The sequence below is a fragment of the Syngnathoides biaculeatus genome, chromosome 3, assembly GCF_019802595.1.
Source record: "Syngnathoides biaculeatus isolate LvHL_M chromosome 3, ASM1980259v1, whole genome shotgun sequence".
In the NCBI taxonomy this organism is placed as follows: domain Eukaryota; kingdom Metazoa; phylum Chordata; class Actinopteri; order Syngnathiformes; family Syngnathidae; genus Syngnathoides; species Syngnathoides biaculeatus.
The window spans coordinates 6,995,714-7,010,076 of NC_084642.1; the positions used below are offsets into that span (position 1 = coordinate 6,995,714).

The 14,363-nt window shown below is 44.7% G+C and overlaps 1 protein-coding gene and 1 long non-coding RNA gene across 6 annotated transcripts in view; one reads left to right on the forward strand and one right to left on the reverse strand.

Moving 5' to 3' along the window:
- LOC133497789 (uncharacterized) overlaps positions 1-11,330 on the forward strand; it is a 47,026-nt gene extending 35,696 nt beyond the window's left edge. The window contains exon 4 of one of the 2 annotated variants that reach the window (XR_009794104.1): positions 11,238-11,330. This is a non-coding gene — a long non-coding RNA (uncharacterized LOC133497789). Of the gene's footprint in view, positions 1-5,979; positions 6,471-11,237 lie in introns of those variants that run through there. The other variant, XR_009794105.1, reaches the window with a different exon arrangement.
- mical2a (microtubule associated monooxygenase, calponin and LIM domain containing 2a) overlaps positions 1-14,363 on the reverse strand; it is a 51,800-nt gene that overhangs the window by 10,565 nt on the left and 26,872 nt on the right. For 3 of the 4 annotated variants that reach the window (XM_061813957.1, XM_061813955.1, XM_061813954.1), the window contains exons 6-16: positions 13,062-13,217; positions 12,846-12,946; positions 11,229-11,486; positions 9,991-10,106; positions 7,890-8,016; positions 7,727-7,817; positions 7,223-7,370; positions 4,993-5,192; positions 2,715-2,818; positions 2,534-2,605; positions 959-1,090 (exon numbers count right to left, since the gene is read on the reverse strand). In XM_061813957.1, coding sequence (XP_061669941.1) covers positions 959-1,090; positions 2,534-2,605; positions 2,715-2,818; positions 4,993-5,192; positions 7,223-7,370; positions 7,727-7,817; positions 7,890-8,016; positions 9,991-10,106; positions 11,229-11,486; positions 12,846-12,946; positions 13,062-13,217 — 1,505 coding nt within the window. Of the gene's footprint in view, positions 1-573; positions 682-958; positions 1,091-2,533; positions 2,606-2,714; positions 2,819-4,992; positions 5,193-7,222; positions 7,371-7,726; positions 7,818-7,889; positions 8,017-9,990; positions 10,107-11,228; positions 11,487-12,845; positions 12,947-13,061; positions 13,218-14,363 lie in introns of all 4 variants that reach the window. The other variant, XM_061813958.1, reaches the window with a different exon arrangement.

A 14,363-nucleotide genomic window follows, 5' to 3' on the forward strand; every position in this document is an offset into this window, starting at 1 on the left:
GTAAGTGCACAAGCTCTGTTAATACATGTTTCAGTCTTTTTCCACATATTGATGATATCCCAACTGGGATGCTGCATGTATACAATTTTTTATTGAGGAAACAAACGAAGTTCCTCCGCAAAATTCTTGACGTGCGCGCCACCGCCGACGGATGCAGGTAGCTGGCGCTCAAAGGTCACATTAGTGCATGTTTTTTTGTCAACCGTCTGCCCCTCTAACATTAACGTTCAATAATAAGGTTTTTAATTATACCGCATAAACAGTAGAATCCAAAAATGACACATCGCGATCGCAATGCAAACGATTTTTGGCAGTTGTTTCGAAGACACGCGAAGGAATTTGATGAATGCAGAGACGTGAGGGGAGTAAGGGCTGCAGAATGCATTAAAAACAAAACAAAACCTCTAAAACTGAATAGCACACTAAGAAAAATTAGCCGTGTGTCAATTTTCATTCCCTCTCTTAGAGATGTATTCAGTTTGGAGGTTAAACTCTCTCGGCATGCACACAAGTGAATGTGCATATCGTCGGCTGTTTGTTTCCCAGCTGCACGCCGGCTTGACGGCGCTCTACCTGTAACTCAGGTGGAGGCTTGGGCGGGACGGGAGGCGATAATTTTAGGGGCACACACTCAGCAGGGTCGAAGGTTGGAGGAGAAGGAGGTGGGGAGGAACTCCCTGACTGGCATTTGGAAGAAAAGTTGGGAACAAGAGTTAATAAAAAGGCTGAAAAGATCGTAGGCGGCGTCTGAGAGAGCAGAAGAGAAAACGTTTAGCGGGAGGGGGGGGGGGGGGAGCAGAGAAACCACAGAAGGGCCAACTCAGGGCATTTGGAGACTGGAAAGAAGGAGTTTGCACAGAAATGAATGACCAAGTACTGCGTCCCTATATGACTACATTGCCGATAAAATGCCCACATATTTCAAATAATGATAATAATTAAAAACAGCCGACTGTACCAGTTTCCTTTGCGTGTAGCTCGTTGTGTTCTCCATTTTGGCCTGTAACTGAGTAGCCATGGAGCGCACTTTGTTCTCTTTGGGTTCCCTTCCATCCCACATTGAGCTCCCTTTCGCGGACAAGACGCTGGCCTGGAAGGGCGAAAGACGTCGTCAGTCCGGATAACGTGTAAAAACTGTATTTGCTGGCAAGTGTTACGTTTATCATCTTTATGACATCACATGACATCGCTGGCATCACAAAGAGATATTTACCGCCACAGATTCACACATTGTCGCAGTCGGGCGCAATGCTTGCATTTCGTTGTGTGTGTGTACGCACGATACATACGTAGATATTTACACATAGTGACCATCAATAGTCAGATAATAAAACATTTTGCAATACCGTAATTTCCGGCCTATAAGCCGCAACCTTTTTCACACGCGCTCAACCCTGCGGCTAATGCGGTGATGTGGCTAATTTGTGCATTTTTTCCCCAACGGCCGCAAGGGGTCACTATAGCGGAAAAAGTAAGAGTGAGACCAATGGAATATATATGCCGAGGAAGTGACTTTTACCGGTATGTTTTTTTTTTTTTTCTGACCATCAATAGTCAGATAATAAAACATTTTGCAATACCGTAATTTCCGGCCTATAAGCCGCAACCTTTTTCACACGCGCTCAACCCTGCGGCTAATGCGGTGTTGTGGCTAATTTGTGCATTTTTTCCCCAACGGCCGCAAGGGGTCACTATAGCGGAAAAAGTAAGAGTGAGACCAATGGAATATATATGCCGAGGAAGTGACTTTTACCGGTATGTTTTTTTTTAAACCGGCCCTGTTAGCGCTGTGCTAGCGTGTTGCTGCTGTGTTACTGCCGTATTGCAGTGATTTTTACAGGTATGTTTTTTTTTTTTTTAGCGGCCCTGTGAGTGCTGCGCTAGCGTGTTGCGGCCGTATCGCAGTGATTTTTACCGGTTTGTTTTGTTTGTTTTTTTTTTTAACCGGCCCTGTTAGCGCTGTTCTAGCGTGTTTCTGCTGCAAATGTTTTTTTTTTTCACCGGTATGTTTTGTTTTGGTTTTTTTTAACCGGCTCTGTTAGTGGTGTGCTAACGTGTTGCTGCTGTGTTACTGTCGCGTCTCAGTGTTTTTACTGGTATGTTTTTTGTTTTTTTAAGCAGCCCTGATAGCACCGCGCTAGCGTGTTTCTGCTATGTTACTGCCACGTCTCAGCGATTTAAATATGTTTTTGTTTTTTTTTTAACCGGCTCCATTAGTGCTGTGCTACAATGTTGCTACTGTGTAGCTGCGGTGACTGTTTTATTTTTACTGTTTTTTTTTTTTTAAAACCAAACCTGTTCGTGCTACCGTGTTGTTGCTATGTTAAGCTAAGCTAAGGTACTAAAACTTGGAAAACTCTGTGTACCGTCTTTCTTTGTAAATATCTTGTGTTTCAATGTGGGCACTTGCGGCTTATACACATGTGCGGCTTATGTATGTACCAAATGGTATTTCCTTTACAAATGTACCAGGTGAGGCTTATAATCAGGTGCGCTCTGTAGGCCGGAAATTACGGTTATTATTTCAACCCACCTCCTCCAAATAAGTGCAAAATTTCCTCCTCCTTTTGTAACTGGAGTCACTATCATCTGTTTTTTTCTCATCCTACAAAACAAAACAAAGTTCAGTGAGTTTCAAATCAATGATAAATTGAAGTAAAACAAGTTTACAAAAACTAAACATTTTTAAAAAACATTATGCAGTGCAATGTTACCTTTGGAACACGTTTCCTTGGCAGAGCAAGATTAAGAACGTTATTACTACTTCGGACTTCCTTAGATGGATAATCTTCACCGTTTTCGTCCACCCGTCTGCAGCCTGCGGTACAACATGTGACTGAATTAAAGCCCTCGGACTTTCCACATTGCGCAGCCACAAACGTCAAATAATATCAGTGCAACGCGGCCGTAGCAGACTCGAAGACTCGGTAAAGTGAAATTATGTTGGCTGACGTCCCGCTGCCGGCAAATATTCTACTTTAAAAGACGCAACTACCATGTCAGAGTGATGTAAAATGGATGGAGCGAGCGGCAGTCCACAGCCGTTCGCAGGGCTGGTACAAATACACATTCCACACGTCGCAGCATTCTTGACTGCTAGGAATTCATAACACACACAGGAAATCAAGTGAAAAGGGGAATAGAGTCTATGTCTGGAGGTGCACTTCTTTTCTACATAACTTTGTGGCGCAATAAAACTATCAAGATGTCGACAAACCGACGCAGTTAGCAACAGTCGAATCCATTAAAGTATATAGTACAGTGCCATGTTCTTTAAAACAGTACAGAACAGTATATTATGCTATGGGTAGGGTAGAGTATGGTACGGTTCCGTGCAAAATGATCCACAGCGGTGCGCGGGACAGCTTTGGTGTAGTATACAATAGCAGAAGTTGAGTACAATAGAATCGTTTCTATAGAGTCAACGACAATGCTGTGAAAATCATCTTTCCCTTTTGAAATTAATGCAAATTCCATTACGCCGTTGCAGGGCCACATTGGGCTCATTTTGGTCCGTACACCTTAACCAGTCAGGAAGTGTTTCATGACTACACTCAGTAAATTGTAGTATCAATATTTTTTTTTTTTTTGCAGAGGATAAAGAATATATGCCTCTAATAGTCATATTGTCTGTCTACATGTGGTGCCACTGTTTCTGTTCGAATATACATTGCTTACAAGGTTCTAAAACCACAGTACCATAATATTTGTTAGCACGTCGATGGTGTTTTGGAATATGAGTTAGCCTTAAACTTCTTCTTTTCCTTTCGGCTTGCCCCGATTAGGGTTCGCCACAGCGTGTCATCTTTTTCCATCGAGGAAGAGTTTCATGAATACACTGAGTTACTCAGTAAACTGTAGTATCAATGCTTTTTTTTGCAGAGGATAAAAAATATATGCCTCTAATAGTCATATTGTCTGTCTACATGTGGTGCCACTGTTTCTGTTCGAATATACATTGCTTACAAGGTTCTAAAACCACAGTACCATAATATTTGTTAGCACGTCGATGGTGTTTTGGAATATGAGTTAGCCTTAAACTTCTTCTTTTCCTTTCGGCTTGCCCCGATTAGGGTTCGCCACAGCGTGTCATCTTTTTCCATCGAGGAAGAGTTTCATGAATACACTGAGTTACTCAGTAAACTGTAGTATCAATGCTTTTTTTTTGCAGAGGATAAAAAATATATGCCTCTAATAGTCATATTGTCTGTCTACATGTGGTGCCACTGTTTCTGTTCGAATATACATTGCTTACAAGGTTCTAAAACCACTGTACCATAATATTTGTTAGCACGTCTATGGTGTTTTGGAATATGAGTTAGCCTTAAACTTCTTCTTTTCTTTTCGGCTTGTCCCGATTAGGGGTCGCCACAGCGTGTCATCTTTTCCCATTAGAAACCTTTCTACGAAGGCTCTGGGATTTTCCCTATTCGCAACAGGACTTGGGTCATTGGAGAACACTGTAGGTACAGTAGATTTTGAGCTCACTAGTCAAGTTGAATGCATAAAGTACACTCCAGTGTAGTCGAGTACAGTATGGTACGATGCAGCGCAGTATAATTCATCCATCCATCCATTTTCTGAGCCACTTATCCTCGCGAGGGTTGCGGGAGTACTGGAGCCTATCCCAGCTATCTTCAGACAGGAGGCGGGGTCCACCCTGAACTGGTCGCCAGCCAATCGCAGGGCACATCGAGGCAAACGGCCGCACTCACAATCACACCTAGGGGCAATTTAGACTATCCAATTAATGTTGCATGTTTTGGGATGTGGGAGGGAAACCGGAGTGCCTGGAGAAAATCCACGCAGGCACGGGGAGAACGTGCAAAATCTATACAAGTGAGGCCAGGAATTGAACCACAGTCCTCAGAACTGTGAGGCCAAAGCTCTAACCAGTTGTGCCACCATGCCGCCCAGTATGGTACAGTATACTATAATAGCTTATGGTCCAATACAATACACTGTAGTAGTATAGAATACATTGCAAAGTACCTGCATCAGGTAAAGGTGTGCCTCGGAAGAGTTCGTAGAATTTGGATAGGTAGTTGATGACTTTGGTCTTCTCCAGCTCCAGGCCGCCGCTCAGCTCTTTCACAGACGCAAACGGTCTGATCCCAAATTCCCGCTCCCCGATGTCAAAAGCCAACTGGAGGTTCTCAGCCTGGTTTTGCTCACTTAATGACTCAAAGTCTCTGAGAAACAAAAAGGTGATAGCGACCTGAGTGGGAGGCCGCTCATGTACACGTCATGCTATCTCCTTGCTACAGCCTCCATTCAAGATAGTCTGTGCATGTGTTTTTCGTCTTTATTAATGGGGGGGGGGGGGGGTCTCAACAATATCATAGTCAGTCTGAATAAGTCTCGACTCTCAAATGCTGTGGCCATCTCTGAGTGCGGTGATACGTCGCCCCATTCAATTATTGAATCTTAATCGAATACGACCACGACAACTTCATTTCGCCTCTCTTATTTCTACTCATACGCAACGATTAGTTTGACCAGTAAAAAAAAAAAACATCAGCTTCATTGTAGTTATGGTTTCCCCTCAGAGGGCCGTTACGACTGTGAAACCATGAAAATCTTTCGCCTCATCATATTTACACGTGAAATTTATGAGCCAGTTTTGGAGTTCGAGCTCAAGGTTAATGTGTTTTTAAAATATTGCTGATGCTTTGGTACACAATAATGTTTGCAATACCTCAACATTATCATTTATGATATGACAATTTGGATATTTTGGTACAGATTTGAACAAAAATCATGGAAGTTCATACTAGTAATTTGCCTTCGCGGGCCACATAAATTCATGCGGCGGGCTGGATCCAGCCCCCGGGCCGTGAGTTTGACACCTGTGGCTGAAAGCCTCTCATCTTGCAACAATGAGGTGCTTCAAAGCGGCCACAGCAGCCTGTCCACCTGCTTGCTAGCTGTCAAGTTGGAACAAGATTTTTACCCCGCTCTTCTGCCTCCCTCTCACAGTGACAAGCATGCTCTAAAGTGGCCACACGAGTACGAATCCCCCGTCTAAAAACTGGCTGTCAACCCCTCAACCCCACCCAGTTTCCCCCCATTTTCTGCACCGGTTGACAACCCTTCGCTCTGAAACGGCCACTTCAGCTTGAAGACGTATTTTTCAGAGTTTTGTCTCAGCGAGTGAGCAAACTACACTTTGCATTTACAATATCGAAAACTATGGAACACATTTTTTGTTGACTTAGGTCTAACAGCTATTTTATAACAAATATCCAAGTAGTGCGTCACAATTACAGCACGTCCGGCACAGTGTAGTTCTCATTCTTTGTTTTCAAACCATTACCTTCAAACATGTCCTGTATTATGTATTCATAATAAATCTCTCTGTTCACTCTATGGCAGGGGTGTCAAACTCATTTTTGTCGCGGGCCACATTGTAGTTACGGTTTCCCTCAGAGGGCCGTTATGAAAACACATTTACACGTGAAATTTATGAGGTAGTTTTGGAATTAGAGATCAAAGTTAATGTGTTTTTAAAATATTGCTGATGCTTGGGTACACAATAATGCTTGCAATACCTCAACATTATCATTTATGATATGACACTTTTATATTTTGGTTCAGTTTCGAACAAAAATCATGGAAGTTCATACTCATATTTTGCCTTTGCGGGCCACATAAAATCATGCGGCGGGCTGGATCTGGCCCCCGGGCCTTGAGTTTGACACCAGTGCTCTATAGGGTCCTGAAGATTAGCACACAGCAATGCCCGAACCCGGAGAAACATTTTTCCTTCCTTTTTAGGAGAAAATGGCACCAAACAACTTGATGAACAGATGACTACATGCAGGTCTTACATCTCAGCCAACGTTGACAACGGGCAGACCCCCCCCCCCTTTTTTTTTTTTTTTAAGTTTCTGCAAACCGACGCACTTTGCAGAATTCCACTGTGCTGACATGCGTAGATTATAGCGGGAGGAGGGAAAAAGGAGGGAGAATGCCAGCGCGTGCCTGAAAACTTGCAGGACCACATGAAATTGCAGTGCCATGAGAGAAGGTACGAAGGCAATAATTTGGGCAGGGGAGGATATAATTTGTTCCGTAAATGGGCGCATCCAAAGCTGTAATACAGAGTTGCAAAAGACTGCCAAAAACGGGGTGTATTCAACACGGCAGTTAAATTGTTAGTTTGTAAGGTCGCAGTGTGGGAAAATAAGTCTTCGGGGCTGCTTTCTGACAGCTTACGTACATCAGATGGGGTTTGAACCTGTGGATCAAGGCGCACAAGGCCAGGCCGCTACTCCAGGAGAACATCAGGTCCGTGATTGTCACGTTCCTGTAACCTTCCGTCTGTTTCTGGCACCACGTGAGAAGCCTGGCAGGTCTGATCTCGGAATCTGCGGAGGAGCACACGAGTTGCTTTTCACTATAAAAACCCAAGCGAGTAAATGTCGGCACTAACGCGCCACTCCCAGGAAACGCTTTCCTCAAAATCCAAATTTAACTCTGGGTGAGTTTTGCTTTAAAACGGGAAGCGAAAGTTACTCTGAACCTGGCGCGTCAGACGTCTTTGCACGCTAACTCCCATTTTATAGCTTCCTCCTCGCAGAGGACTCGTGAGTAAAAACAAACCACAGAATATGACTTCCTCTCTGCAAGTTCTAGCTTTCATTCAAAGCCATTTCAAAGTAAGAGCCAGCTGGCAGAGCTAAATATTACAGTCCAGACTAGTGCGCCGTCGGGATTCTTCTACCTCGTCTGCAGATATTAACAGGTCGACGGATGGAGGCGGCACGCTCCAGGGAGCACGGATTGAGCTCTCCGCTCAAGTACAGGTGGCGCACCTGAAGAAAGGAAACGTGAAAACAAAACTTTACACGGGCGCAAAAGACCTTAAAATCTCTCTTATTTTGTACCTGGTGAGGCCTGACGCATGAGGAGATGAGGTTGGGGTATCGCGTCGCTGGGTCGATGGTGTACTGTTCCAAATTTTTGGCAATGTTTTCCGGTGTTGTTTGTGGCAGCAACCTGTAAATGCTTTCCCTAAAGATAAACAAGACAGAACGATTACCGGAATTCCCGTCCGACAGAGCGCGCCTGGTTATAAGTCTCACCCAGTACAGTTGTAAAGGAAATACCATTTGGTACATACATACAAAGCCGCAAGTGCCCACATTGAAACACGAGACATTTACAAAGAAAGACAGTACACAGAGAGTTTAACACTAATGCTAGCACTGCGCTAATGCTAATGCTAGCGCTTCACTAACAGGGCCGGTTGAAAAAAAAACATACTGGTAAAAAGATCACTTAGACACAATAGTAACACGATAGCACAGGGCTAACAGGGACGGACCGGTAAAAGTCACTTCCTCGGCAAATATATTCCACCAGTCTCACTCTTGCATTTTCCGCTTGAGTGCCCCTTTGCAGCCGTTAGAAAAAAATGCACAAATTAGCTGCATCACCGCATTAACCGCAGGGTAGAAAGTGTGTGAAAAAAACTCACGGCTTACTGGCCAGAAATTGCGGTATTTATTAAAAAGAAAGAAGCTCTGAGCTCCTGCATAATTCTCAGTCCGGGATATGCAAATCCACCAACTTGTTGACTTTGTAGGGGGAACCTACCGTAGCCTCCCTTATTTGCTGACAAATCACCATAACCGTTATTGCCGCTGTCATCATGGGACTATAATTATAAGTACATATAGTAGTTATACTATGCGTACACGTACGCACATAAGTGTCGTTGACGAGGCTGTTGTTGCCCCCATTGTTCTCTCACCCACCTCTATCCTAATTTCTCTCTATAGCGACCCTCTGTTCCATAACCCGGCCTCTCCATCTCAAACTAAGTTCCCTGGGCAGATGGTTGCCCTACATAGTTCTCTTCGAGGTTTCTTCCTTTGAGGGCAGTTCAGGGTTGCGGCTGGGATGCACAGGCTTTTTCCCTAGGTCAGGTTTTTCTAAAGGTGGCATCAAGGCATCTTTCTTTTAACACAAGTACTTCCGAGTCATCTCACTTGAGGACGCTAATTGAAAAGTACAGAGAAAGTCAGAAGGAGCGACGTTGTGTCTTTGCGGATCTAGAGAACGCCTATGACAGAGTACCAAGAGAGGAACTGTGGTACTGCATGCGGAAGTCCGGTGTGGCGCAGAAATATGTTAGAAGAGTACATGACATGTATGAGGGCAGCGGAACAGTGGTGTGGTGTGCCAAAAGAATTTTGAGGTGAAGGTGGGACTGCATCAGGGATCAGCTCTGAGCCCCTTCCTGTTGGTTACTATATGTTCCTGCCTCTTCTGGAAAAAAGTGGTGACTACTCCCATTTCCATCCTTTTTGCAAAGTCCACTGCCATCTGTTCCTCACAGTTCCTTCTTCATCACCCCTGTTTCCTTCGCAATACCAAGGGAGAAGAACGGAATGAAAAATGGGAAGGCAGTGGGTCCTGATGACATACCAGTGGAGGTATGGAAGCAATTTGGAGAGGTGGCCGTGGAGTTTTTAACCAACTTATTCAACAGAATACCAGCGGGCGAGAAGATGCCTGAAGAACGGAGGAAAAGTGTGCTAGTTCCCATTTTTAAGAACAAAGGGGACTTGCAGAGGTGTGGCAACTATAGAGGTGGTGACCCCTAACAGGACAAGCCGAGTCATCTCACTCAGACAGTAAAGTTCCTGAACGAAAACAAGAAGATGAAGCGGCCCGGAGTCTATGCCAGCTGACTTCATGCCAGAGAAGGCGTAGACCCTGGACTGGTTGCCAGCTAATTAGAGAAAACATACAGAGCAACTAAATCAACTATGGCTAGTTTTGAATCTTCAGTCAACCTCACGTGCATGATTTTGGAATGTGTTAGGAAACCCGGCAACCTCTCAACTGTGGGACAGATATGCAAAACCTTAAAAAATGATTATTCTATGACACTGCTTGATACAACGCTTGTACAGCTGTGGATGGTGAGTGTATTTTAAACGGGATTGTGTGCGCATGTGTCGTGTTTTGAATGCGTACCTCTCTGCCAGCACCTCGAGTACTGTTCGACCCTGAGCCCAGCTCTTCACCATCCAGGCCGTGTCAAAGGCGGCCAGGAAGCCTCTGGCGCAGCCGGTCCCCATGGGCCAAAAAGGCTGCAAACGAAACATATCAGACAAGAGTTTGTCACGAGCACAAAGAGCAACGTCCACAAACGCATGCGTGGATGAGTTTGGCGCTAAGGAAAAAAAAATGATCAATTACGATAGACTTGGCCAGCCAGAGTGAACTCACAAATGTCGTTCCGGATGAATGAACAATCACGATGAAAACGCACCGCCTTCTAGAATGGATTGTGGTCGAGAACCGAACCCACACACCTGGCGATTGACCTCAGACGTGTACCAAATTGCTGCTTATTGGCAAAACTACATTTTGAGGCTCCACATTCACTGTACCCCCTCCTGGAAGCCGTCACCTTATCGCGGTGGAGGGGTTTGTGTGCCCCAATGATCCTGGGAGCGAAGTTCTCTGGGGCTTCACGCCCCTGTTAGGGTCACCCATAACAAACAGGTCCTAGGTGAGGGACCACACAAGGCATGACAAAAAGACCCTTATGATGAAAAATAGCAATAAATTTAAGTCGCCAGGGCAACGCTCTGGAGCCAGGACTGGAGGTGGGTCTCAAAGGTGAGTGGCTAGTGGCCAGGTCTCCACCCATGGGGCCAGGACTGGTACAGCCTGAATGGGTAACCTGGGTCCCCCTTCCAATAGGTTCACCATCAGTTGTGCTGGGGGACTTCTTGGCAACGGGACAACTTAGGTCAGAGTTCAGTTTTCGACTTTGTGGTCGTGTCAACGGACCTGTGGCCACATGTCTTGGACACTTGGGTGAAGTGAGCAGCAGAGCTGTCAACTACCTCGCGCTAAGTTGGCTCCAACGGTTGGAGAAGATACCGGTCGGACGTGGCTGCTGGGAACGTCTGCCAGAATCCCCCATCAGACGGCGCTTAAGCTCCCACCTCCGACAAAACTTTGCTCATGTTCCGGGGAGGCGGGGTCATCGAGCCTGAGTGGACCATGTTCCGCACCTCCATTGGGGAGGCTAACTGAGGAGCAAGCTAACGAGAGAAGAACCTCACCAGAATTCGATTCATTCAAATTTGGCCGGTTTGTTAACTAACACGAGTTCACTTTGACCCTGAATGTGGTCAGCTGCATATAAAATGGTTTCATCTTCGTGTCTAAACCGGAGATTTCACATCAGGTCGTCTTACCTCCAACAGGCTGTCGCCCACTAGTGCGACCAGCAGCTGGTGTCCAAACCTCTCCCTGACCAGAGCGGCGTTCTCGGAGGCGTGCATGCTGGTGAAGTCGAACATGGCCACGTCTGGCTGCCCGCAGTGGTTTGTGGCGAAGTCCAGCGTGGGAAGCTGGTAGTTGGTGCCGAAGTCGGCAGCCTCTCGAGCGTAGCACAAGAGGGCTTCCTGGTTGACGTTATCGCTGCTCAGCAGCCTCTGCGTCTCCGTGTAATCCTGTCAAAGAGCAAGAGCAACAATTTTAGCCTTTGCATCAGTTCGTTTAGTTTAGCTTTGCATTTATTGATTTCTTTATTGAATGTTTTGCGATAAGAAGGAAATATATCGGCATCCTTCCTTCCTTCTTACATACTGCATATAAATCCACTGACAACAAGATCCCTTGGAAATAATAATCTTCAGTTTCACTGACACTGTCGAAAAGATATGAACTTAATAGTTAATAATATAAACAAGGAGTGCAAGAATAACAAAAGTTATCTATTTTCAGAATTTGCACACATATTTATAACCCAACGCACAATACAGTGACCCGCGTCAATGTTGCATAGCATCTGGTAACATGACACAGTGCTGTATAGTTCATTATTTTCTGAATACACCACTGCTGTAGTCCATAAGTTTAATATGCTTTTCATATTCATAAGGATAAGCGGCTCAGAAAATGGATGTATGGATTACTTTCAAATAAATGGAAACTCTAATAATATGTTCCAAGCTATTAAAACAACATTTGTAGCATATTTTTAGAAAGAAAAATGGCACTCCAAAGTATTTTTTTTTATAATAATGTGATTCATGATTCAAGATGAAAGTTGTTGAAAGATTGATTCATTCCAGTATGTTTCATTAACCCATCTATGCTTTTTGTTACTGTGTGTTAGCATTAAGCTAGTGGAATTTCAGCAATGTTACATACTTGGGTTTTAGACAAAGAGTAATTCATATTTATGTTTACTTTTACAGTAAATCTCAATTGGGTGTGGCCCCCCCAAAAAAGTTTGAAACACTTTGTGACTTTTTTTGCGACGATTTGTTCACTATTTGGCAACCTGTGGCTCGTTTTCACTTGAAATACTTAAAGCAAGGGTGTCTAACTCATTTCCGGTTTCCCTCGGAGGACCGTTATGACTGTGAAACAATAAAAATACAACCAAATAAAATTTCTTGAGAGAAAAATCTGATATTTTCAGAAACTGATACTCTGGATTTTCAATTATACTAAACTTGTTGCAAATTTGCAACCCCTGCCCGGAAAGGGTTAACCGTCTCATTCACTCTTTACGTCATCAATTCTTTTTCCAACTATTCGTGTTCGGTAATCCAAAAACGCTTGGAATATCTCGACTTTATCATTTATGAAGCGTGACAATTTGACATTTTTGAACACATTTTTACAAGAATAATCGAAATTGACACGCTAGATTTGGCTTCGCGGGCCACATAAAAATCACGTGGCGGGCCAGATTTGGCCCCCGGGCCTTGAGTTTGACACCAGTAAGCCAACGTACCACCAAATCCAGCCTGAGTGTCGGTCGGTGTGTTGCAAAGAGAGACAAACATTTGTTAACTCACATTAATGACAACTCCTTTGTCCAGCAGGCTCTGTTTCTTTGCAGTCATGACAAAGTAGTGCGTGTTGTCCTTGTAGTACACGATGTTCTCCAAGTCGATGCCTGCGAGAAAAACAGGAGCGTCGGATGCTTGTGAATGCATCTTTTTTTTTTTTTTTTTTTTTTTTTAAATAATCTGCTATGCACTTGAAGGCATGGGAAATGTCCTCTCTCCCACCTGTTTCTTCTTTGAGGTCGAGAAAGAACTTCTGGTTAAAGATGAAGGCCACGCCGCTGATTTCCTCCACCTTGGCCTCCGCCGTCGTGTTCCTGTTGACGAAGTTGGCGGTGATGGCGATGGCCAGCTTGCCGCGAAACTCTTTCCTTTTGAAACCTGCCGAAGAGAGAAAATCCAGGGGAGGGGGTAAGAGGGGGTCGCGCAGACCCGAACAAGAGTTGTGTTCAAATCACAACAGAAACATAGTCTGAAAGGCACAGGGTGGTTATTTCAGGATCACATGTGGCTCACACAAGCTTATAGAAACAAGAACAATAAGTGTGAGCTTCACCACTCATTGGAGTGACAAAACAGGTCTGCTGCTTATCCTCACGAGGGTTGGGGGGAGCCTATCCCAGCTGTCAAGGAGCAGGAGGCGGGGTACACCTTGAACTGGTTGCCAGCCAATCGAGACAAACAGCCACACTCACAATCACACCTCGGGACAATTAATGCTGCATGTTTTTGGGATGCGGGAGGAAACCGGGGTGCCCGGAGAAAACCCACGCAGGCAAGGGGGAGAACATACGAACTCCACACAGGCGGGGCCGAGATCGAACCCGGCACCCCAGAACTGTGAGGCCAACGCTATACCAGCTGAGACACCGTGCGGCCCATTTATAGTATTAAAAAAAAATAAATAAATAAATCAAATTTACACAGGCTCACGACAATGTTTTTAGTTGGCCTCACGGTTCTGAGGACCCGGGTTCGATCCTGACCCCGCCTGTGTGGAGTTTGCGTGTTCTCCCCGTGCCTGCGTGGGTTTCCTCCGGGCACCCCGGTTTCCTCCCACATCCCAAAAACATGCAGCATTAATTGTACACTCTAAATTGCCCATAGGTGTGATTGTGAGTGCAGCTGTTTGTCTCGACGTGCCCTGCTATTGGCTGGCGACCAGTTCAGGGTGCACCCCGCCCTCCTGCCCGTTGACAGCTGGGATAGACTCCCCGCGACCCTCATAAGGATAAGCGGCAAAGAAAATAGATGGATGAATTGAATATCACATTCACGACATAAAAATGTTCCAACCGGTCCACTAAAGCATAAAAGTATCTTTCTGGGGGGGTCTAATAAGAGAATAGTCAAGTTATTACCTTTGCAATGGATCCCATTTCAAAGGATTTTGCACATACCGCCCTTTTAGTCATGCACATGAAGGGGTAATGTTTCTCAAAGTTTAAAAAAAAAGAAAAAAACTCATAACATTTGAAAATTCAATTAACACCCTAGTTTTTATTTGGAACAAAATATGTGAAAATT